The sequence below is a fragment of the Budorcas taxicolor genome, chromosome 11, assembly GCF_023091745.1.
Source record: "Budorcas taxicolor isolate Tak-1 chromosome 11, Takin1.1, whole genome shotgun sequence".
Taxonomy (NCBI): domain Eukaryota; kingdom Metazoa; phylum Chordata; class Mammalia; order Artiodactyla; family Bovidae; genus Budorcas; species Budorcas taxicolor.
In genome coordinates this window covers 132,269,699-132,295,313 of record NC_068920.1, presented here as the reverse complement: position 1 = coordinate 132,295,313, position 25,615 = coordinate 132,269,699, and the positions used below count along the sequence as shown (strand labels likewise).

The 25,615-nt window shown below is 52.2% G+C and overlaps 1 protein-coding gene across 1 annotated transcript; it reads left to right on the top strand.

Moving 5' to 3' along the window:
• Positions 1-2,517: 2,517 nt before the first annotated feature.
• On the top strand, positions 2,518-20,235 carry SLC35F6 (solute carrier family 35 member F6). Its single transcript, XM_052648080.1, has 6 exons — positions 2,518-2,694; positions 12,649-12,721; positions 13,800-13,971; positions 14,436-14,648; positions 15,331-15,441; positions 17,334-20,235. Exons 1-6 carry the CDS (start codon positions 2,618-2,620, stop codon positions 17,801-17,803), a joined length of 1,116 nt encoding a protein of 371 aa, XP_052504040.1. The 5' UTR covers positions 2,518-2,617; the 3' UTR covers positions 17,804-20,235.
• Positions 20,236-25,615: the final 5,380 nt, after the last annotated feature.

Sequence of the window (25,615 nt, the reverse complement as noted above, 5' to 3'; positions counted from 1 at the left end):
CTCTTTACTTTTCTCAGAATTCCAATCTTCTGAGGTCCCAAGCCTTGCTGCTACCTGGGGTCACTAATGTCAACCTTACTTTCTACCATGGAAAGTGTAGTCTAGCCAGACCTGCAGACACTTGGAACCTCATTGTAGGTCACTGGCTTCCAACCCCTCGGGTGTCCACGTGGTTGCCTCTGTCTGGAACAACCCTTTTCTACACCTGGAGCAAACCTGCTCATTCTTCAAGCCCCTGCTCAAAGCTCCCCTGAATTCTAGCACATGGGGTTACTGTGAAAACTGAGGTCACAGAGGTCAAACTCTTGGCACAGACTGGGTGGCTGTTCCAGGACAGCTCTGGTTGTCACTGCCATGTCCTTACTCCCACCCCTCTCTGGGGATCCCTCCCTTCCACAATCCTGTCTGCCTTTTCAGGCTTCCCTGGTGGCTCAGATGGTAAAGAATCTGCCTGCAATGTGGAAGACCCGGATTTGATCCCTGGGTCGGGAAGATCCTGTGGAGAAGAGAATGGCTACCCACTCCAGTATTCTTGCCTGGAGAATCCCATGGACAGAGGAACCTGGGGGCCACAGTCCAGAGGGTCGCAAAGAGCTGGCCCCGACTGAGTGACGGACACTGCCTCTTACACATCTTCACGTTGCTGCATGGTGACTGGTGAACTCACTGCTCTCCTCTGTGAAATCCCAACTCCTTGAGGTCTCCTGCTTGTCTTTGGGGTCCCTTCCCCAGCTCTGGGCTTGGCACTTAGAGGATTCCAAGTGTATTTGCCCATAAATCCTTTTGTCTCCTGACTCCAGAGGCAGCAATTTGATGAATGATCAGAACATCTTGCCTGGAGAATCCTAGGGACGGGGGACCCTGCTGGGCTGCCATCTATGGGGTTGCACAGAGTCAGACACGACTGATGCGACTTAGCAGCAGCAGCAGCAGCAGAACATCATAATAAATTAAAATTCATTTTATGATGTGACTGTGGAGACAAAGACTGTGCTACTAGTGACATCATGCCGGGCTGATGACACCACTAATCATTAGTAATGTTTGTTTCAAGACAGTGTCCTTGGCTTGATACACATGGGGAGAACAGTCCAGAGCCCCCAAGTGTGTCACAGCTGAACAATTGAGCTGAACAATGAGTGTCATAGCCCACAGGGATGGGCTATGCAGCTGGTGTGGACCGAGCTGGTCTACTCCTTGGGACAGAAATTCATTCATCTCTACACGCCCCAGCATCTCACTCAGTATTTCTGGAAAACTGAAGTAATCCCTTTACCTGAAACTGGTGGTGGTGTTGAAGATAAGCGCAGAAGAAACCTCTTTCTGCATCTCTCAACTTCCCCACTGACTAAAAAGAACAGGCCACATTGTATGAAAGTTCCCAGATCATCTGTGGGTCCCAGACACACTCCATGCCCACATACACCCATACTCCATGCCCATGCCTTTTGGGCAAAGGCACTGCCATTCTCCCCTGTGGGACAGCCCTTCCCCTCTATCCTGTGACCTCCCACTATTGCCCCAAATCCCACTTATACACCTTCTCTATTGGGTCTTCCTGGTCCAGCCCCTTGAGAGTTTTTCCTGATTCAACACTGGTCATCTTCACAAGGTCAAGGCAGTCTTAGGGCAGGCAGGAGGAGTGGGCAGGCAGGCCCCATCTCCACAGCTCTAGCAACAAGATCTGCAGTGATGAGGCAATGTGCTCACTGGGTCTGAAGCATGTCCTCCAAGGCCTTGAGCTCCAGCCTGTGGTATGACACAAGCATGGGCTACAGACAGAGACCAAGAGGTGAGGACAGAGGGTGGCTGGGAACTGAGAACCAGGAGTAGGACTTCAAAAGCTGGGACGCCTTTGCACATAAACCCCTGAACAGGATCCCAGGAATCCAGGGAGGAGCAGTGGATTGAGACTGGTGGAAGAGCTTAGCAGCAGGCACAGATCTGGCGGACACTGAAGAATCTGCGTGCAAACCCCCCCTCCATTACTCGGTAGTGTGATCAAAAGCGAACCACTTGGCTTCTTTCAGTTTAGCTTCCTTTGTTACAAAATGGTCTCCCAGGGAGCAGGAACTACTCTTACACCACTCTTCTGGAAGATGTGAGCCACACCACGGGTTGGGATCTCTAGGCAATAGTCTCAGGCCTCCTGGGAGTTCCCTGGGTACCCTGCAGAGACGAGATTCCCACGCGGGGCGTTTCTACTTTGTGGTTTGCCTCTGACATTGTTCAGCTCCATTTTCCTAAAGGGTTTACAGAGCGCTCTAACATCCACGGATGCAATGTCATTGCATTGTCCCATCACCCTCTTTTGCAGAGGGGCCTCTTTTGCACCTGGGGCCGTGACTTGCCAGTCACTCTGTAGGGACCAGCGCTAGCAAATCCCGTCCGGGAGAGCACCCGCACCGAGATCTCGGGCGTAGACGCCTGGGCCCCGAGCCCTCCCTGGGGGCGGAGAGAGCCGGCGCGGGGCGGGGCCTTTTCGAGTCACATGACTCCCGGCCCGGAAGCGCTCGCGCCCGAGATCCCCGGGTGACCGGGTAGCGAGCTACCATCTCGAGCGAGCGCGGAGATTGCGGGGGGTCCGTCTAGTATCGCGCTCCCCGCATCCGCCGCCATGGCCTGGACCAAGTACCAGCTGTTCCTGGCCGGGCTCATGCTCGTCACCGGCTCCATCAACACGCTCTCGGCAAAGTGAGTCCGGGCCTGGCCGGGAGGGGTTGGGGTTCGGTAGGGTCTGCAGCCGCCCGCAGGGGCGCTGGCGACCCCCGCCCTCCTCCTGCACCCTCCCCCTGCACCCTCCCCCTTCGCGGCTGTCATTTCCTGGCCTCACCAGCCAGCTCAGTTTCTCTGGTCGGTTCACGCGGTTCATGGACTACCCAAGAGGTGCAAGGCACCAGGGAATGCGAGGAGGAGCAAGCAGTGTCCTGGCTGGAGATCCGAGCCCCCGCTTTAATCCCAACCAGTCACTTTCCAACTCAACATCTTTAATAGGAGGGCATTCTTCTCTGCTGCCCCTTCCAAGGTGGCATCAGGGGCGCGGCCCTCCAGGAGCTGTGGGCCAGGGAGGGCTACGATAGATGCCACGTTAGCCGAGTGACCCGTGAGCATGGAGGGCTGCGATGACAGAGTAGGGGGTGTTCCATGGGCCCCTCCTGGAGAACTTGTTTCAACTGGACCTTGAAGCTTGGGTGGAATTTCTGCTGTGGTGGAACCTCGAGGCAGGAGCGGCAAGATCTAAGGGGATTGTAACTCGCTTCAAATGCCCAGGCTAGATTTTATCCCACAATCAAAGAGAGGCTGTTGAGAAAGTGATTCAGTGAACCTGGTGGTCAAGGTGAAAAGTAATTTGCTGGAGGGGAAACCACTGCAGGGCTGCTGCAGAACAGATGAGGGGACCTTGGAGGTGGAGGTGAGGTGGGAAGGGAAGGGCCAGGTGGGAGAGACCAGGAGCAAAGTGAAACCACAAGGCCTGACCCACAGGATCAAATAGTCACTCCTGGGCTTCTGCCTGGGAGAACAGGAGTGTTGTTAACCCAGACAGGGTGGCGGGCGGTGGTTCTGCTCTGATGTCAGAGGGCGTGGTGCTCATGGGCCCATAAGGACAGTCCTCAGAAGGTTGTGAGTTGATGACCTGGGGCTGTCATGAGGCTGAGGGACCGAGCACAGTCTCCTATTTGTAACAAGCAGGAGGCCCCGAGAGGCAGCCCCTTCTCTTGATGGCCCTTTGGCTCTTTCTCTGTCCCTAGCTCGGCACCGGGCCTTCCTGCCTCTCTGCCCACCAAGAGCTCCAATACCCAGAGCCCAGCCTTTCTCTGAGCCAATTCCAAGGTGCATGTGGAGGACAGTAGACAGTGACCCTCTCCCAGTCAGACCTCACTTCCACCTGGGTCTTGCCAGGCTCGAAGCAAAGGGGAGTCACCCCAGTCACCCTGAGGGCTGTGCCCCAGGCCCATGGGGTGGTGGGGATGGTTGTATCTTACTCATTTTCTAGAGTGTTTTTCCCCAGCACACTCCGTCAGTGATGTGAGAAATGCCCCAGAAGAGAGGTCTGGGAGAGAGGTCTTCTGTTCAATTCTTCAGACATGTATAAGGTACTTACAGTATGGGAGCCACTGCCTAGACTCAGGGAAGAAGACAGAAGTGACCAAGAGAAGGTCCTGGCCTTTGAGATGCTTAGAATCTGCAGTGGCTGAGATGTGTACATGCTTGACAAGCACAGTGTCCTCCCTTCTCCACAGGAAAGTGGACCTCTGGGTGGGCCCCACCTGTCTCTCCCACTGGGCTCTGGCCAGCCATGTCTGTGTCTTGTGCTGGGCTCCTGGGCCCTGAGGCCTCCTGAAGGGTGCTCCTCTTGCTGAGCCCTTAGCTGTAGAGGAAACTCCACCTGAGGTCTTCCATCTCTGTTAGGATCTGAAGGCTGCAGAACAAGTCACTGTCCATCAGTCCCACAAGCCAAGCCCTCAGTCTGGTGCTTACAGGGTGGCTGTGATCGGCCGTGGTCACTGTCCCCAAGGAGAGCTGAGTTACTACTGAGGTTACCTGTGCTGACTCAGCTCCTTCCTTAAAGAGGTCCAAACCAGTCTGGTGAGAAACCAGAGGATCCTCAGCCCCAGGAGGCTTTGCCCCTGGAGGCTACCTGAGAGGCCAGAAAGAGGCTTCCAGGTAGGGACCCAGCCTTTGCCTGTGACCTGATGTGGGGCTTTTCAGGAGCCTCCCTACCTGTGACAGGCCCTAGTATTGGACCCTCAGCAGCGTTCTGAGGCCAGACTATGAGAAGAATGCTCTCAGAGAAAGAACATGGGAAAGCAGTGGTGTACATCCTGATGGGGTTATCGATTTGAAATCACACTCTGACCTCCAGTTTCCAGCAGGGACAGACAGACGGAAATGTGACCACAGCAAGTAAGTGCTAACTGGCTAATACCCAGACAGAGAATAGCATGTACCAGGGCCTGCCCCAGCCACCTTTCATGAGTTAATGAATTCTCGTAATCACCCTATGAGGTAGATACATATCTTGGCCCTGGATAAGGAAAGTGAGATTCTGGAAAGAGGAACTTGCTTGCCCAAGTTCAACTGAGCTATGAAGTGGCAGAGTTTGTATTTGAGCCTAGGTAGTTTGGTTCTAGAATCCATACTCTTAACCTCCAATATGAATGAAGCTGGGGACTTCTCTAGTCATTCTCAGGGACATTTAGAGTTGTTAGAAACATAGAAGTTATCCATTCTAATCCCCACAATTTACAGTCAAGTTCCCAAGAAAAGTTTTTGTGTATGTGATTCAGCTGGTTGGTGTCTAGAACCTAGGTCTCAGCATTTTGGTCCAGTCTGTCAAACTTCCTCTTCCTTGGGACTTCCTCTTACACCTCCCTGGACAAAAACAGACAAGCATGTGCCTATGGATGCTGTAACCCTATCAGGGGCATCTCCCCTCCCTGCCATTGGAGTGCCTTCGCTCTGGGGCCGGGTGGCAAGCATCTGAAGCCTCTGTCCCAGCGCTCACTCAGGGTTCAGGTTTAGAGTCTCTAGTAGCCTTTTGCAGTGTCTGGGCTATCGAGTGAGCATGGTGTTTCCCTCCTCGGCTTCTTGGGAGGACTGAAGACAGCGGATGAGGAAGTAGGCTGCTGCTCTACTTCGACCATAGGTCAGCTGTCGGCTGGAGGAGGTCACTGCCCACTCGGGAGGGTTGGGTGCCTTGCAAGGAGTCAGCCTGCCTGGGCTGGGCTGGGGGTCACCTGAGTGCAGAAGGGAAAGTCATGGATCAGGCAGGCCCTTGGGTGTGGGCAGAGGTCCCCTCCCTTCTCCTTTCTGTGGCTACTTCCCCCCACTACCAGGCCTTCTGCTGGTGCACCTCCTAGAGAACAGACATTTCGGCCTCCCCTGGCACTGTGTGGAGCTGTCTGCCTGAACCAGTGCGCCTTTTGGAACCACATCCTCCTGAATCCACCTGGGGTTCTGCACGTAAAGAGCCAGGGTCAAGTAGATGCTCACTCAGGAAGGCTCAGCTCCCTTCCTAAACTTCTGCAGGCTGTGAAGCCCACCCCCCAATGAAGGGCCCATGGGGCCGTGTTCTCCAGCCACCAGACCCGTTGGGTCCTGGGACCCTGTAGGAAGCGGGCAGGGGGCCTGGGATCATGGGCCTCAGTTGGGGAAGGGCTATCAATCTCCTTTCTGTTTGTGCTCTGACTTTCTCGCCTTGGCAGCTGCCCCACCCCCCAGCCCTGTGAGCAGCACAGGATAATTGCTTCCAAGGGGTTAATGCCGGCTGGAGAAAGCCTGAAATCTGGAGAAAGCCTGCAGTGGGGAGGGCAGTGTAGGAGAGGAGAGAGCATGTGGTTTGGCAGCTGTGGGATTAGATGAGTCACTGGGCCTCTCCAAACTTCAGTTTCATCTATAAAATGGGTACAGAATCCCTGCCCCACCTCTTACACATGCTGTAAGAGCTCCTGAGGAGAGTCTTCTTATCCTTAAGAGAAGGAAGGGCTGTCATCATTTCTTACCACGTGAACCACCTGCTATGACATCCCAGAGGGTGGAGAAGCCCTGGGGCTCTTCTTAAGGTCCGGAGCAGGAGAAAGAGGCTGACTCACCAGGATGTGAGCAGAAATGGCGCGGATTCTGTGGGAAGGGGACACACAACTGATGGATCCGAGGAAGCCACACCAGCCACTTCCTCAGCCTCTGACCGCAACCCCCAGCCCCACGCAGACACACACACACACACACCTCTGGGAATGCTGAGCTTGGAGTTTCGACTGGGCCAGGCCACGCCAGCATGACTCATCCCCCAGGAAGGCAAGCCCACCTCACAGCCCTCTGAGGCCCAGGGAACTCAAGGAAACCCACTTCTGCCAGTGGGAGGCACTTCCTCATGTGGCCTCAGCCTGAGCCTCCTGGGTCCCCACAGGCCTCCTGCCCTAGGGACCATGGCTATCCCCAGAAAAGAGTGTCCAGAGAGTGGAGGGCCCACCTGCAGGGCTGACCTTTGCCCCACCTCAGCCAGGGAAGTGGGAAGGATTAGGAGGAAGAAGGTGCTCGGTGTTGAGGAAGGAGCACAGAGCAGAGGGTGAAGGCTCATGGGCACTAGAACTTCCCTGTGTGCCCAAGCCCTCTCTGGCCCCTGGGTTTCTCATCTGTGACACTAGGAGTTTCTTGGGATGATTGCCGAGTTTGTCCTCTTTCGGCACTCTGTGGCCCTCCAGCTGTCCTGCAGGATGGGTCACAGAGGAGGGACACTCCCTGGAAGCCTTCAGGTGGAGCGGAGCTGGGGCCACACCCACCCGGCCCAGAGGAAAATTTTGCAAGAAGGAGTTCGTGATCTGAGCCACCGTCAGCTCCCCGTCTTGTTTTTGCTGACAGTATAGAGCTTCTCCATCTTCGGCTACAAAGAATACAATCAATCTGATTTCAGTATTAATCATATAGTGATGTCTATGTGTAGAGTTGTCTCTTGTATTGTTGGAAGAGGGTGTTTGCTATGCCCAGTGCATTCTCTTGGCAAAACTCTTAGCCTTTGTCCTGCTTCATTTTGTATTCCAAGGCCAAACTTGCCTGTTACTCCAGATATCTCCTGACTTCCTCCTTCTGTATTCCAGTCCCCTGTGACGACAAAGACATCTTTTTTTTTTTTTGGTGTTAGTTCTAAAAGGTCCTGTAGGTCTTCATAGAACTGTTAAGCTTCATCTTCTTTGGCATTACAACAGCAGAGGAGAAAGAGGGAGAAGAGACAGAAAAGAACTTTTACTGACTCCCTGCCATCTGCCAGGTCTTTTATGTCTTATTTATTACTTTTGCGAGTTCATCAGTGTTGGCATCATTATCCCCATTTTATAGGTGAGAAATCTATAACTCATCCAACCTGTAACATTCAAAAATCTGAAGTCTGACCTTTCCATATATTCTGCTACCCTTTCTGAAAATAAGTTCAAGCAGGTGGGTTTGGGCCTAGATCCACCCATTAACTGTATGAGGCTGAAACGGCTCTCTCCCGCCCAAGGCCTAAAGTCCCCGTCTCTAAAATGAGGGTCCTTGTTATGAGACTTAAACCACACAGCCCACGTGAAGTGCTCAGCCAGTTCAAGGAGAAGTACAGGTCTGGTACAAAGTCAGTACACAGTGAACTGTGCATTTATAAATACACGTTAGGGAAGGTGTTTTTCAAGGAGACAAGTGCTATCCCATTGGAGAGTCACTGATGTCACCCCCAGATGAGCTAGGGCTGGTTTTGGCCATTGTTCTGTGCTACCTGAGGGCTTCTGTGACTGCGCAGTGAGCCAAACCTTTCCCAGGGCCAAGTTGGGAAGCCTGACTCCTTCCCAAAGTGACTGCAGGCCTGAACTCCTCCCTGGCCCCAAGAGGCTGGGTGGGGCAGCGTGTCCTGACACCTAATCCCTGGGGCTGTAAGCCTGCCCCAGTCCCTCAGATACAAAAAGATTCCATTTCCCCTGCTGGGAACCTGCCCAGTCCAGCCTGTTCAGTTCAGTTCAGTTGCTCAGTTGTGTCCGACTCTTTGCGACCCCATGAATCGCAGCACGCCAGGCCTCCCTGTCCATCACCAACTCCCAGAGTTCACTCAGACTCACGTCCATCGAGTCTGTGATGCCATCCAGCCATGTCATCCTTGGTCGTCCCCTTCTCCTCCTGCCCCCAATCCCTCCCAGCATCAGAGTCTTTTCCAGTGAGTCAACTCTTCGCATGAGGTGGCCAAAGTACTGGAGCTTCAGCTTTAGCATCATTCCTTCCAAAGAACACCCAGGACTGATCTCCTTCAGAATGGACTGGTTGGATCTCCTTGCAGTCCAAGGGACTCTCAAGAGTCTTCTCCAACACCACAGTTCAAAAGCATCAATTCTTCGGCGCTCAGCCTTCTTCACAGTCCAACTCTCACATCCATACATGACCACAGGAAAAACCATAGCCTTGACTAGACGGACCTTAGTCGGCAAAGTAATGTCTCTGCTTTTGAATATGCTATCTAGGTTGGTCATAACTTTTCTTCCAAGGAGTAAGCGTCTTTTAATTTCATGGCTGCAGTCAGCATCTGCAGTGATTTTGGAGCCCCGAAAAATAAAGTCTGACACTGTTTCCACTGTTTCCCCATCTGTTCCCATGAAGTGATGGGACCAGATGCCATGATCTTCAGACCCAACCCTTGGAGAAAGGAGACAGCACCAGGGGAGGGAAGGAGGCTTAGCACCAGCCTTCCAGCGCTCCTCGAGGTGCCCATCCCTAGAGAAGGGCAGGCCTGGCCGGTCCCACCAGCAGGGGGCGACTCAGACCAGGTGGCAAATTAGCACTGTGCATTTGGACTGTAGTCACCACCTGGCTATTTGTCTAGTGGCGTCTAGAAGTCCATTCATGCAACCCAAACAGTTTAAACTTGTGTATAATAAGATTCTAGGAGCAAAGAAAGCTGTGGAAGTTACTGGATGCTGAGCTCACATCCTCTCAGTGACTGTGGGACCAGAAAGTCACAAAGATGTGAGTTGTGACTGTCAGGTGCGCAGGCAGTAGCCCAGCGGGAGTTCCAGGAGGTGGCCCCACCGCCAGGTCGGGGTCTTCTTGAGCCTGCCAGTCTGTGCTCTGGGTGTGGCCCCAGGAGGGAGAAGGGGCTTTCATACCAGCCCTTGTCCTAGGCTTCTGGTTGACCGTGAACTTGGCAAGACCTCCCCTGTTCCTCCTGGAGGAGCCCTGGGAACTCTCTCTCTGACCTGCTCACTCACTCCAGGGCCATTGTCTCTGTGCCCTTGGTAAAGCTTGACCTCTTCACTCTCCCTGCTTCTCTCTGTTTCGCTCAGCTGCCTCACCCAGGCCCTCCGCCAGGGCTCTGTCTGTGACAGTGAGTCTGGCTGGAGAGTGGGCTACCTGGGTAGGCCATGCAGGTGGTGGCTGGCCCATGTTCCGGGTCCTGTCCTGCTTGGGGAGGGATCCCCGAGTCAGAATCTACTGCAGATCAGGCAGAAATGAGACCCCTTGGAGAACAGGCAGTTTCTGTCCTAAGTGGGGGCTTTCTTTGCCCCTTTGGTACTGGGTCTGGTTACATCCTGATCCCCCAACCCAGATTTCCTCTGCATTCCCAACCAGGCACATCAGCACTTCTCCTTAAGGGCCCATCAGCTCCCCTTTGACCTCCACTGTTCCCAAGCAAGCACTGTTCCTGACGTCCCTCCTCACATCTTTGGGAGTGGATGGGGTCTGTCACCTTGAGATAAGTCTGCCATAGCCCGGTGTTGTTCACTCGCCCTAGGATGTGTTCAGATTTCTTTGTAGATGTGGTCTCTCCCTCCCGCTTCGTGCTACCATCACCGCTCAGCCCGCCCTGCCTGCTGCCTGCATCTGGGCATCATGCCCTTGCCCCAGGCTGTGGGAAAGAGCTCCCAGAGAAGCCCTGCCTTGTGTGTGTTCCTCGCTCAGCCGTGTCCGACTCTTTACGACCCCATGGACTGTAGCCCGCCAGGTTCCTCTTGTCCATGGGGATTCTCCAGACAAGAATACAGGAGTGGGTTGCCATTTCCTTCTCTAGGGGATCTCCGCAACCCAGGAACCGAACCCGGGTCTCCCTGGTTCAGGATCTTTGTCAAACCCAGACCTGCAAGTGGAGTGGCCCCTGCTCCAGACACAGGAGGCAGAAGGCTTCCCTGCCCTCTGGGAGCTGAGGCTTGTGCAGAGAGGAGCTGCAAGACAGGTCGGGATCACGGTGTAGCTGCTCTTGACAGATGTTGTTAGGAAAGACATTTCAGAACTCCCAGGTGGCGCTAGTGGTAAAGAACCTGCCTGCCAGCACAGGAAATGCAAGAGACGTGGGTTAGATCCGTAGGTCAGGAAGATCCCCTCATGTAGGAAGTGGCAGTCCACTCCAGTATTCTTGCCTGGAGAATCCCAGGGACAGAGGAGCCTGGTGACCCTATGGCCCATAGGGTTGCAGAGTCAGACACAATTGAAGTGACTTAACACACACACAGACACACACACTTAAGCCTTATACTTTAAAGATAGCCACTGCCTATGCATGGGGTGCTGTGGTTGGGGGTGGAGGAAGCATAGGCAGGTCAATGGCCTACAGAAAGTAGCCCTAGGTCTGTGTTGACCTCAGTCAGCAGTGTGATATGGCAGATACAGTCCAAGCCAGGTCAACTAACCAGGATGTCCAACAAGTGGGAGGGGCCTCCCTGTTGCCCAGCTCCATCCAGGCCAGATCATATGCCTTGGGTCTGGGCTTGGGCCCATTGGAGCACTTCCAGAGGTCAGCAGCCAGGGAAGGAAAGGTTACCAAGGGCTGGGGCTGCTTAACCAGAAGATTCAAAAGGTGGAAAGGGAAAGTGAAAGTGAAGTTGCTTAGTCGTGTCCAACTCTTTGCGACCCCAAGGACTATAGCCTATCAGGCTCCTCCGTCCATGGGATTTTCCAAGCAAGAGTGCTGGAATGGATTGCCATTTCCTTCTCCAGGGGATCTTCCCAACCCAGGAATCGAACCCAGGTCTCCCACATTGCATTCAGACACTTTACCGTCTGAGCCACCAGGAAGATCAGAAGATGGAAACATCTCCAGATATATGAAGGGCTTTCAGATGAAGGAGAGATTCGATCCCAGGGATATAACACAGCCCAGTGAAAGTGAAATTCAGGGGCAAAAGCTTCAGTGACAGACATTGGTCAGTGCGGAATGGTTGGTAGCAGCTGCCCAGAGCACTGTGCCATGACATGTTCTGGACTCGGTGGGGCCACATGCCAGAGTCAGCCCATCTGCTGGGCACTGGCTGGCAGGCAACTCCACAGCGCCATGTCCTTGCCACCTGCTTCTAAGCCACTGCTAGAAAACCTGGCCAGACCCTTCAGGTTATGTGAAGGTGACGTGGGTCCGTGTCAGGTGGCCATTTCCCAGGGCCCATGTGACCTGCAGACCAGGGACTTGACATTTTTTGAGTACAGGTCCTTTGATAGTCTGGTGAAGCCTAGAGTAGTGTTTTGAAGTGTGCAAATAAAACCCCAAGGATTACAGAAAAAGCTAATTGCATTGAAATAAGATTATCCAGACATTAGAAAAGCCAGTTTGTAATATAGTAACAGGTATGTGCATGCACTTCTTAACACATGAAGTTATAAGCAGTGGGTCTGCTGCTGCTGTTAAGTCGCTTCAGTCATGTTCTACTCTGTGCGACCCCATAGATGGCAGCCTACCAGGCTCCTCCATTCCTGGGATTCTCCAGGCAAGAACACTGGAGTGGGGTGCCATTGCCTTCTCCAAGCAGTGGGTCTAATTACTGTAATTTTTGACTAGTGATGAGTGTAAGTGATACCTCACAGTATCTACAATGACTTGAATGTAAAAATGAGAATAGCTCTGATTTCCATGTGTGACAGTTGTAGGTCCTGCAATAGTATATTTATAATTTGAAGAAATGCTAAATTTCTGCTAGTGGTTCATGAGATTTCAGCTAAAGGTACCCAGGCCCCCACTTTCTGTCCCAACTCCCAAGTGAAGACTGCTTACCGTGAAGACTAGCCCCTTCAAGGGGAACCTCACTCTGGGCCAAGTCCCCTAAGTCTGGCCTCTTGGCATCAGGAGGCATGAGCTCTCTGCAGGCCTGGGACGAGGTGGGAGAACCCATGCACTGCAGGGTTTGACCTTCTCTCTGTCTGCTGCAGGTGGGCGGACAACTTCGTGGCCCCAGGCTGTGGAGGAAGCCAGGAACACAGCTTTCAGCATCCCTTCCTCCAGGTATCTGTGCCTCTCCTCTCCCAGCTCTATCTCCCAGGGCTCAGGGCAGGTCCCCCCGTGAGGCCTTGCTGTTTCCTGTCCTAGGAGTGGAGTCCTCCCTTGCTCCCTACTTCTCTGTCTCCCTCCCCAGAACACAGGCCAAGGTGTGGGGTGTCCCTGGAAGGGGCCAAAGGCCCTGTTCCCCGTAGGAGGCCTGTACAAGTCCTGGTGCGTGGTCATGTCCTGGACACCGTGAGGCCAGCCCTCACCACAACAAAGTCAGGACCCATTTGGAAAAATTAACACCTAGTAAAACCTGCTCTCCAGCCATGGGGAGCCCAGACCCACTAGGACAGGGCAGGCACCATCAATGGAAGGTACCTTATTGCTGGACTAGGAAGGGGGTGAGACAAATTTCAGCCTCAGTTCTGCCAGCAACTTGCTCTGTGACCTTAAATAAATCCTTGAGCCTCTCAGGGTCTCAGTTTCTCCATCTGGAACTTGACCAGGAAGCGGCCTAGACTGGTGGGTTTTCGGCCAGGCTCTGTAGCCTTAGGGTTTCCATCGAGGTGTCTGAGGAGCTAAGGAGCAGACATAGGAGGCAGCTCCCACACAGGAGCTCTGCGTTTATCTGTTTTACATGTTGGGTTTATAGGTAAACTCTTACTTGAAGAAAGGTGATTTTTTAAAAATTTTGTTATGGGACTTCCCTGGTGGTCCAATTGTTAGGACTCTGTGTTTTCACTGCCGAAGGCATGGGTTTGATCTCTGGTCAGGGAACTAAGATCCCAAAACCGTGTAAACCGTTAGTTGCTTAGTCATGTCTGACTTTTTGCCACCCCATGGACTGTAGCCCACCAGGCTCCTCTGTCCATGGAATTCTCCAGGCAAGAATACTGGAGTGGGTAGCCATTCCATTCTCCAAGGGATCTTCCCAACCCAGGGATCAAACCTGGGTCTCCTGCGTTGCAGGCAGATTTTTTACCATCTGAGCCACCAGGGAAACCCAAAACCGTGTGGCATGGCCAAAAGAAAAAAAAAAATTAGTTGCAGGTGAACCTCCTTCCAGCTCTGAACTGGCCTGGTTCCGTCCCTGCAGGCAGTGGGCATGTTCCTGGGAGAGTTCTCCTGCCTGGCCGCCTTCTACCTACTCCGGTGCAGAGCTGCGCGGCACTCAGACACCAGCACAGATCCCCAACAGCCCTTCAACCCTCTCCTTTTCCTGCCCCCAGCCCTCTGCGACATGACAGGGACCAGCATCATGTATGTGGGTGAGTCGCCAGGCCAGGCTGCCAAGGGCTCAAACTGTGGCCCCAGGGGGATGCTGGTGAAAGAGCCTCCCCCACCCCCAGCTCATCTTCAGTTCAGTTCAGTAGTTCAGTAGCTCAGTCGTGTCCAACTCTTTGCATGGACTGCAGCATGCCAGACCTCCCTGTCCATCACCAAGTCCTGGAGTTTTCTCAGACTCATGTCCATTGAGTCAGTGATGCCATCCAACCATCTCATCCTCTGTCTCATCCTCATCAACTCATCTTCAGCACCCACTTCACACACACACACAGCTCACCTTCAGCTCCCCCTTTACACACACTCACACCCCTTTACACACACACATACCACCAGCATTCACTGAGTACTTAGCACGTGTCAGGCCTGCCTTCAGCCTTGAGGACACCTCAGTGAACAGAGCAACTGGGCCCTCAGGAGCTCACATCACACATCTCTCCTCTCCCAGCCCTGAACATGACCAGTGCCTCCAGCTTCCAGATGCTGCGGGGAGCTGTGATCATCTTCACAGGCCTGTTCTCGGTGGCCTTCCTGGGACGGAGGCTGGCGCTGAGCCAGTGGCTGGGCATCCTTGCGACGATTGCCGGGCTGGTGGTGGTGGGCCTGGCCGACCTCCTGAGCAAGCACGACAGCCAGCATAAGCTCAGCGAAGTGATCACAGGTATGGCCAGGGACAGGCGTCCAGGGGTTGCCCCGCACGGAGTCAGGGGAAAAAGCATTTGATAGGCTCTGCTGCCTGCCAGACCTCGGGAGAGGGTGTGTGGGGTACCCACTGTTAACCTGCACCTGCTCTCGAGGTGACGGGAGCAAGCAGGGCCAAGCAGCATGAGAGGGGTGGGTAAGGATTGGGGAGATCAGGGAGGGAGAGGGAGAGGGCTACATTTACTTAGAGCCACACAACCTACAGAATCCAGGAGAGGAAACACATGAACGTTTACTGAGCACTTACCCAGTGATCAGCCGGCACTCTGCACTATGCTCGGCATCACTGTCAGTCTTACGGTCCGGGAAAGGAAGGCCTGCAGCAGTTTTACTGTGAAGTGCCACCCTGGTCCCTCAGAGGCAGAATTAAGCCAGAAATGTCCATTTCAAACCCCATTGCTTCTCAAAAGACCCACTTACCCGAGTTGTGCAGCCCTCAGACCCCCGGGCCTTCTGGAGCCTCACCCGAGAGGGGCGGTGACAGTGCCTGCCCTGTTGGCCTGCCCCGCCCCTCAGGGGCCAGGAGATCAGGCTCAGGGATGCCCTGCAGAGTCAGGGGCCGTGGGGGGCTGTTCTGTCCCTGAGGGAGCTGTCTCCCCGAGCCCTCCTGGCCTCACCCTGGGCCCCTCTTTTCCCCACAGGGGACCTGTTGATCATCATGGCCCAGATCATCGTCTCCATCCAGATGGTGCTGGAAGAGAAGTTCGTGTACAGGCACAACGTGCACCCACTGCGGGCGGTCGGCACAGAGGGTGCGTGTGAACACGGGCTGGCGGGAGGGCGCTGGGTGGGGTGAGCCCTGCAGGGTGGCACGTGGAGAGAACGTGGTGAGGGCCTGGTGGGTGTTGGGGATCTCTGGAAGGGGAGAGCCTGGCACCTCCCATCCTTCCCTTCACCATCTTCAGTTCAGTTCAGTCGCTCAGTCATGTCTGACTCTTTGCGACCCCATGAATCGCAGCACGCCAGGCCTCCCTGTCCATCACCAACTCCCAGAGTTCACTCAGACTCACGTCCATCGAGTCCTTGATGCCATCCAGCCATCTCATCCTCTGTCGTCCCCTTCTCCTCCTGCCCCCAAATCCTCCCAGCATCAGAGTCTTTTCCAATGAGTCAACTCTTCGCATGAGGTGGCCAAAGTACTGGAGTTTCAGCTCCAGCATCAGTCCTTCCAAAGAAATCCCAGGGCTGATCTCCTTCAAAATGGACTGGTTGGATCTCCTTGCAGTCCAAGGGACTCTCAAGAGTCTTCTCCAACACCACAGTTCAAAAGCATCAATTCTTCGGCGCTCAGCTACTCTGACACATGCCGTGCACTCAGCCTGGAGCTAAAGGAGGACAGAGATGAAGATGAATAAGATGCAAGCCACACTTTAGGGAAGCCGACCACTTCCTGGAACTGACCAAGAAAGGAGCATTCAGTCCACCGTTACTCAAGGGATAGTTCACTTGCCAAGCATATCTGAGTGTCATGGCCCAGGGAAGGTGGCATTCGAGCTGCAGGTTTCAGCAGGCAAGAGTGGGAAGGAGGGAACTGCAGACACAGAGGAGATGTGGGGAGCTGGACATGAGTTTGGAAACCAGTGAGGAATAGTTTGGGTAGGGGTACACATTTGGTGTTGGGAAAATAACCAGGGATTGAATATGTCAGGGCCACATTGTAGAGAACCTTGAACATCAGGCAAGCAGATTTCGATCTTAAATGACAGGCAGGGAAAAACTACCAAAGGTTTTTGAGCAGGAAAGTAAATCAAAATCAGTGCTTTAAAAATATAAAACTAACAGGGTGGATTAGAGCAATGCAATCAAGGTGTGACCTTGGTCTCCTCAGGGAGCTGGTTGTGCGTGGTGCACTGTGAGCCGAGGGCTTACGACAGGTGTGAACCGCCTAAATCGACTATGTCATCCAGCACACTGATCGCTTCCACTTATTTTTTTTCAAAAAAGCATGACTTTCAGAGTGAAAGTGAAAGCGTTAGTCGCTCAGTCGTGTCAGACTCTTTGCGACCTCACAGACTGTAGCCTGCCAGGCTCCTCTGTCCATGAGGATTCTCCAGGCTAGAATACTGGAGTGGGTAGCCATTTCCTCCTCCAAGGGATCTTCCCCACCCAGGTGTTGAACCCAGGTCTCCTGCATTGCAGGTGGATTCTTTACCATCTGAGACACCAGGGAAACTACTTCCGAGTGAAGCAGTGCCTTAATTTACATTCCAGTCTAGCTCCTTGTCACAGACCAATGGCACTGAATTAGCTGTGTTTCTCCACACTTGGGAGAGCAATGTAGTGCTTGGAGCCAGCCAATCCTTCTGTCAGTGAATAGAACCGAATTTTAAAAAACGTCAGCATTGTATGTTGTAAGGATAGCTGTTTTGTGGCAGTGTGCACGACTGTGCACTGGTCACAATATAAAGTGTATTTCCTGTTCTTGGTCCAGTCAGGAAACACAGGTTAAAAGTGGAGAAGGGGCAGCCAGAGCCCGTTCAGTAGGCAGTCTTGAGTTTCTAACGAGCAGGATGCCTCCAGGACCTGAAAGGAAGGAGCTGGTTTGAGGGCGGCTTGGCAGGGGTGGCCAGAGGTCAGCGGAGCCCCGGCAGGGCAGGACCAGGGCCCCAGCAGAGAACCTGATGTGCTCCCTCCACTCCCGCAGGCCTCTTTGGCTTCGTGATCCTCTCCTTGCTGCTGGTACCCATGTACTACATCCCCGCCGGCTCCTTCAGCGGAAACCCTCGCGGTACCCTGGAGGATGCGCTGGATGCCTTCTGCCAGGTGGGCCGACAGCCACTCATCGCGCTGGCGCTGCTGGGCAACATCAGCAGCATCGCCTTCTTCAACTTCGCGGGCATCAGTGTCACCAAGGAGCTGAGTGCCACCACCCGCATGGTGCTGGACAGCCTGCGCACCGTTGTCATCTGGGCGCTGAGCCTGGCGCTGGGCTGGGAGGCTTTCCACCCGCTGCAGATCCTCGGCTTCCTCATCCTCCTGGCAGGCACTGCCCTCTACAATGGGCTGCACCGCCCACTGCTGGCCCGCCTGTCCAGGGGCCGGGCCCCGGCCGAGGAGGGCGAGCATGAGAGGCTGCTGGGGGGCTCTCGGACTGCCATCAACAATGCCAGCTGAGCCTCCTGCAGGGCCTCTGCCGCCACCCGGATGCTCCTTGTTCCCCCTGAGGCTGAGGCCACGTGGGCTGGTGAACCTCAAGTGCTTTGTCCGCAAGGCCTCACCCCGCCCCCTCCCCACTGACCCCCACCCAGGGCAGCCACTGCCACAACATCCAGGTCTTCCTTTGTCACCAGCCTGTGCAGAGAGGTGTTACCCAGCCCCCTCTGAGGCCTGAGTGCCATGCCCAACCCCTGCCAGGTTTCCCCAGACCCCCAAACCCCCTGGAATACTAGAGCTAAATCATGGGGTAGAATTGAAGCAGCCCTAGGGCTTCCTCTTAAGTCATAAGCTAAATGTGTTTCTCCCAGGAAGAGAGGTCAATGAGCAAATTCTACCAGAACTAAGCACTCTGTTTTCTAAAACTTCTAAGATATTCCCTAACTCTGGAGACTGAAGTTTCAGCTGGGGTCTTGCTGCAAATGCTGTGTGCTCCGCAGCCCTGTACCAGGTTCTTCTGGGCCTTGGCATCCTGCTCTGTACAAGGTGTCCATGGTGTAGGACCAACCTGGGGAAGGAGGAACAGCCCGTGTATTGGAAATGCCTCCTGCCCATGGTGCTCCTCCTCCTCGGTCACACCCCCGGGCCTCCCCACCTTGGAGAGATTACGGGGGGTTTCCAGGCAGCCCTTGATAACAGTTTTTATGAACTCTGATTCATTCAGCTTCCATTTTAAAGCTGAGGAAGCTGAGTACCAGAGTTTTAAGTTGTTTGGCCCAAAGGGCTCTCCTGCCCAGGGCTCTGGCCATGCAGCTACATGACTGGGTGGCAGGCTGGGGTGTCGAGGGCATTTGGGCCTCAGCTCCACCCCCAGCACCCCCACTTCATGGAGAGCCCTCCAGGGTGATGGGTCTCCCAGGAGTCTATCATTCAGAGTGATGCTGCTATCCCAGGTGCGTGTTAGTGCATAACAGCCTGCACAGGCAGATGCGGATGAGAAAACTATGGCCCAGAGAAGGTCAGGTGATGTCCTCATGGAGCCAGTATTCCAAGTGCGGATTACCTGATTCCAAACCTGTGGCCCCACCTACGATACGAGTGTCTCTGGGATCTTTGGGCGGGGGTACATCCTGTGCTCTTGTCCTCCAGGTAACCCACCCCTGAAGAGAGGGAACTGGTAGCAGGGACCCCAGGGAGCTGAGCACCCCTTCTTTCCAGTGGTCCTCACTCTGTGGTAGTTTCTGGAGCCTCAGTTCACTCCCCTGAGCAGCTCGATCATGAAAACGAAACACCAAATGCCTTCCTTAAAATAGATCATGGGGAAGGAATCTCTGACCAGCAAAGCCTTCAGGCTATGGGGATCCAGCAGGTTCTTACCAATCCTGTACCCCCAGCTCTGAGTCTCAGGGGTCCCTGAGCTCCTCTGGGCCATGGTGTATATCACAGGAGGGAGGAAGTGCGGACTACAGCTGCTTGGGGGGCTTACAGTGTTGTTTCAGGGGTTTTATTTTTAAAAAACAAAGGGAAATAGGCAATACGGACTTTTTTCTTTAGTGAGAAGGAAGAAACACAAGGGTTAGGACGTTTCTGGAGGTGATGTCTAGAATGTCAGAGTGGAAAAACGCTAATGCACCAGAGAAATCATCCAGCTTCAACCCGCATTGTTCACATGAAGAAGTTGAAGCCCAGAGAGGAAGACACTTCTCAAGAATGCACAGAGCCAGGGACTGGCAAAGACAGATGTGCTGGTTCTCAGGCCTTTCCCATCCCATTCTCCCATCGGAGGAGGGCTGGGAGCCTGAACTAACAGTCCAGGACTGGCTAAAGTAAACAAATCATGGACCGTGTGGATTTTAGCATTGAAGGGTTGTGGAGTGAGGGGCAGCAGAGCATGGGGAGGGGAATCATAGTCAGGCCTGCCATCCATGCAGGCACCTTGCTTTAGGTCTTCACATCTCTAAAATTGGGAGGCCTATGTCTCACAGGATGGCTGTGGGCATTAACCTAAGATAATAAATGGAAGGTATCTGTAAATGCTTACAGGGGAGTGTCCTGTTAGGCTGCTCTGCCCACCAGGGTGGCTGAGGTCCCAGCAGAGCCCTGGCTCATCGGCTTTGCTTGGGGGTGGGGAGGGGGGATCTTTTGTAACACTATTGCGGAGCAGAGTGCAAACCTCATGTCGATTATAAGATAAAACAGGATGCCTCCTGAAATTTTTATGTTGAACCTAAGTACCCCTCTGGACAATGGAGGCGTGTCCTCTCTGTCCTGGTGTCTGGGGGGCTTCAAAGGATGAGTGTGGGAGGCTGTGCTGTGTCGTTCTGGTCATGCGGGTGGAGAGGGACTCTCCCACTGAGTCTCGAGGGTTGTGAGGGACGTCTGCAGCTGTGGCCTACTGCTCTGAGCAAGGTAAGGGGGCCCTGGGTCCCAAAATTAGGATTGACTGATAACAAACTTATCAGTTTAGATACAGTGTTACTCAGGCCATCTGCATTGTGAACTTACCAGTCCTGCCCCATTCATAGTGGTCCTGGAAAACCCTGGGGCTGGAGCATCTTCCAGGACTGCCATCCAGGCCCTGGAGGAGCCCTCGGGCTCGCTGCCCGCAAGAGAGACTTAGGACCGTGCCAGGCGGTTGCGTTTGCCTTCACTCGTCCAAAGGTCTCTTAACAATCAAACGGCACTCAAGGCGGTCAGAGTCTCCTGATGAGGACAGTAGGAGGATTGGACCGAATGGCCACGTGGTGCTGGGGGGAAGAAGCAGAAAGGGAGTCAGAGACCTGTGTCCGCAGCCCACCCCTCTTTGACTGTGGCTTTAGACAAGTGATGTTGCCTCTCCAGACTTTGGCTGCTTACAAGTGTGTTCACCTCCCTGATGTGCTTGCAGATTGATTTTGTTCTTTCATGTTTCCCTTGGTTAAGAGCCCACCCGGCCTTACGTTGACTACATCCTTTGAAAATCTGAGGTCATCAGGGAGTTCCTCCAATAGCCATAAAAGTTTATAGATCGCCCTTCTTCAGTAAGAGCTGTCAAAAAAATTTTTTTTTTGTTTTAAAGAATTTTTATTGGAGTATAGTTGATGTAAAATGTTGTATTAGGGACTTCTCTGGTGGTCCCGTGGTTGACTCCATATTTCCACTGCAGGAGGCATGGGTTCAATCCCTGGTCAGGGCACTAAGATCCTGCATGGCACAGTGCAACCAAAACCTTAAAAAGTGTTTTGTTTTTGCTGTATAGCAAAGTGAATCAGCTATACATATATCCACTCCTGTTTAGATAGATAAAAGGCCTTTGTAATGGCCTTTTATAGGTCACTACAGAGTATTGAGTAGAGTTCACTGTGCTATATAGTAGGTCCTTATTAGTTATCTGTTATATATGGTAGTGTGTATATGTCAATCCCAACCTCCCGATTTATCCCTGCCTTCCTTTTGCCCCCTAGTAACCATAAGTTTGTTTTCTACATGTCTTGTCTCTCTCTATATATATATAATTTCTATCCCATAATTGAAACTTTCATCGAGAACTGACATGCTCCAGGAACTGGATCCGTCAGAGAAAACCAGAGAGACAGGTGTGTAAGGAAGGAGTTGGAGCCCAGCACAATGTTTCCTAGTGAAAGGCCTTGGCGGGCGGGGGCAGTGGGGCCAAGGAGAGCGGCTCAGCGCTCAGAGCTGTCAGCTCCTTTGGAACCCGTGTCTCAGAATGAGCAGGTGTCTTCCAGGCTGGGAGGGGAGAGAGGAAAGTCATAGTCTAGGAGCAAGGAACAGCTGGTGAAAGCACAGAAAGGTGTTAAGTGTGTAACCAGATGATGAATTCAAGAGCTGCAGGTGAGTAGGTTGGTTTGCTGGCCACGGGTACAACACAGAGCCGCAAGAGACAAGGCCGGAGAGCGGCACAGGTCCCTGGGTAGTGCTGTACCTTTTAGGCTTTGCTGAGCCACTAGAACTCCATCCTTAGATAGCAGGGTGCCAAAGGAGTGGTGAAACCCAAATTGTTTAGAAAGATCACCTGGTGGTTATGTGGAGACAGGTTTGACTAGCATCAGGAGGTACTGAAGGCAGAGACTGGTAAAACACCCACTGGGGACTTCCCTGGTGGTCCAGACTCCATGCTTCCAATGCAGGAGATGCGAATCCAATCCCTAACCAGGGAACAAGTGTTCCACATGCTGTGTGGTGCAGCCAAAAAATTAACAACAAAAAACACTGGTTAATTAGGGTCTAAACTAGAGAAGGGCTTCCCTGGTAACTCAGATGGTGAAAAATCTGCCTGCAATGCAGGAGACCTGAGTTTGATAACCTGGATCAGGAAGCTTCTCTGGAGGAGGGCGTGGCAACCCACCCCAGTATTCTTGCCTGGAGAATCCCACAGACAGGAGCCTGGCGGGCTACAGTCCATGGGGTCTCAAAGAGTAGGACACAAGTGAGTGGCAACACTTTCAAACTAGAGAAACGGTGGAGAGGATGAAGGTCGGAGACATTCAAAGAGTAGACTTACATTTTCGAGCCCTTGGCTGTTGGACGGTCTATTGTGTAAGCTGTCACCAAAGACTGGGTCTCCTGGACCAGACTTCAGCCCACCCTCATCACCAGTGGACCCACCGAGCATCTCCAAGCGCAGCTCCAGCCAGCCAACTCAAGGAGATACTGCCTTAAAGGTCTGTAGACCCACATCAACCCAATCTGCCTGTTGCTGAGAGTTGTTACCTTTTCAAGGTAGGCAGGAACTCTCACCCAGATTCTGGAACAGCCAAGGGGGAAATCACCATGGGCATCACAAAATCAGAAGTCATGAGTACAAAATAGTGTTTGTTTGCTTTTATTTATAAAATAAATGTCAGAGGAGGAAAGGGCCACCAAAATTTGATGCAGAATATTATTCTCAGGTTCTGTTCCTCATTCTAAGGTAAAGACTTGGGTTCCATTGCCTCTTGATGCAGTGAGTAGAGTTCTTGATTGTGAATCCAGAGTTCCAGATCTGGCTCTAACTAGTGGCCTAAGAAGCCCCTTCCTCTCCCAGGCATCAGTCTCCTTGTCCCATGGATAAAGGAAGTGAGCCAGATATATTCACAGGCATCTCCAAGCATCAGTCTCCTTGTCCCACAGATGAAAGAAGTGAACCAGGTATATTCACAGGCATCTCCAGGAATCTATGGTCTTTGTTCCTACTGATGATCCAGAGATTCTTCTGTGCTGACCAGCAAGAGGCACCAGGGACTATGGTTGGGGCTCATGCATGCTAAGTTGCTTCAGTCATGTCTGACTCTGTGACCCCATGGACTGTAGCCCACCAAGCTCCTCTGTCCATGGGTTTTGCCAGGCAAGAATACTGGAGTGGGTTGCCATGCCCTCCTCCAGGGGATCTTGCTGACCCTGGGATCAAACCCACCTCTCTTGTGTGTAACCCACAGTGGCAGGTGGCTTCTTTACCACTAACACCACCTGGAGCTCATGGTCTACCTTAATACCCAAAGAAAAGGAGCCCATTTGGGCACGGAGTTCACTCATAATTCAGTCACACACTGCCATTCAAAAAGGGTGATACCTGGCCAGATGCCAGCCCCAGACCCACATATGTACAAGGACTGGCCCTGACCTCTCCAGAAATCAGAATTCTTGTCCTTGGGCCAGCCTCCCATTCTCCCAGAAGTGCCAAATCCTGCTCTGAGGATGATGGTCCTGGTGTCCATTCTGATCCTGACTTTGATGCTAGATGGGTCCCTTCACAATTAAGTAACTTGTTTGTCTTTCATACTTTTCCTGGCTCTCCATGGTCAAGTGCAGTTCACCAATTACTTTCATGTGTGCAGAGAGCATATCCTAGGGATCATTAACTTGCTGAGCTCACTGAGCAGTATGTGGGTCTCCTGCCACCCCTGCTTAATTGTTTGGGGGTTTTATTGCTAAGAAAGCACTGCTTGGCCTCGTGGTTAAGTAAACCTGCTCTCTTGAGTAATCATTAACTTACAGGGGTCTCCCATATTCTACTTAAAACCCCCTAGTGTGATACTTACCTATTTTCTACCTTATTTTCTGTTGTTACTCAGTAAGTAACGACTAGGGATGCAATGTTGTGCTAACATTTTTTCTCAGTCACTCAACTGTATTCAACTCTTTGCAACCCTATGGACAGCAGCCCGCTCAGCTCCTCAGTCCATGGAATTTTCCAGGGAAGAATACTGGAGGGGTTGCCATTTCCTACTCCAGGAGATCTTCCAGACCCAGAGATCGAATCCGTGTCTCCTGCATCTTCTGCAGGGCAGGCAATTTCTTTACCACTGAGCCACCTGGAAACCCACCTTATTTTCTACTTACTTCTAATAAGACAAAGAAGGCACTCAAGGTCTAAAGCAAAATGAGTGAAGATTTGCTTTGTCTGACTAACAGGTCTTGAAGACTAGTATAGTAGGACTTCTTGCCTCTGTGTCACTGAATAACAACCATCCTTCTGTCATTTGACTATATCTCAATGGGTTCAACCAAACATTCCTTTCCTTCCCCGCCTCCCCTACCCTTTCCTTTCCCTCCTCCCATATCCTTCCTTTCTTTCTCTCCTCCCTTTCTTCCTTATTGTGGTAAAATATACACAACATAAAACTTACCACATTGACCATTAGTAAGAGTAGAGTTCAGTGTCATTAAGTATACTTAATTTGCTGTGCAGCCATCAGCCATCATTCATCTGCAGAACTTTTTCATTTTACCAAACGCCAACTCTGCACCCATTAAACAATAATTCTCCTTTCCTCCCTTCCCCCAGCTCCTAGCAACCACCATCCTACCTTTCTGTCTCTATGAATTTGACTATTCTAGGCTTCTCATATAAGTGGCATCATACAATATTGGTCCTTTTGTGTCTGGTTTATTTCGCTTAACATAATCCCTTCAAGATTCATCCATGTTGTAATATGTATCCAAATTTCCTTGCTTTGTAAGGCTGAATAATATTCCATTGTATGTGTATACCACATTTTATTTATTCATTCACTTGGACATTTGTGGCTATTGTGAATAACACTGCTATGAGCCTTATTGTACAGATACCTGTTCAAGCCTCTGCTTTTTTTTTTTTTGGAATGTATATGCAGAAGTGGAATTGCTAGATCATATGGTCATTCTATGTTTAATTTTTTGATCCACTGCCATACTGTTTTCAACTGTGACTGCACCAATGTGCATCCCCACCAACCAGCAGTGAATAAGGGTTCTCTAAAATCACTGATTTTGTAACATTCTTCCTGATTACAGTCACAGGTTACTATCGAACATCTAGGAAATGTAAAATAAACAAACAAAAAAAGCATAATGTAAAACCCCCTTTATTCTAACTATCTAGTTCTATATTTGCCCTCAAGCATATTATCCCCCAACAGGAAGGGAAGGGATCTTTTCCCTTGGGATGATTCTATTGAAATGCTGGAGCGTGTGATCCAAGAAAAGAGCTGAAGACTGCCCTGCTTGATCTTATTGTCAGAGTTCCCATCCTGGCTGTCCCACGACCCTAATCATTAATAGCGTTCAGGATGAGATAGTTGGATGGCATCACCGACTTAATGGACATGAGTTTGAGCAAGGTTCGGGAGTTGGTGATGGACAGGGAAGACTGGCGTGATGAAGTCCATGGGCTCTTAGAGAGTCGGACATGACTGAGCGACTGAACTGAACTGAGTTAATGCTCATTTCTGAGTCGCGTTCGTGGGGTGTTCCGGGTGACCCTAGTCTCAGGAGAGGCACGGAATAGTCACATTCTCCTTGGGCCTGTCTCCGAGTCTTTAAAAGCCAATTTAGGATTAATAGAGCAAAACGTAAAATATTTGCGCAGAGTGATTC

Coding starts and splice junctions, on each gene's coding strand:
- SLC35F6 (XM_052648080.1), top strand. CDS start 2,618: ATGGCCTGGACCAAGTACCAGCTGTTCCTGGCCGGGCTCATGCTCGTC. Junction 12,722..13,799: donor TTCAGCATCCCTTCCTCCAG/GTATCTGTGCCT, acceptor CCGTCCCTGCAG/GCAGTGGGCATGTTCCTGGG. Junction 13,972..14,435: donor GACCAGCATCATGTATGTGG/GTGAGTCGCCAG, acceptor CTCCTCTCCCAG/CCCTGAACATGACCAGTGCC.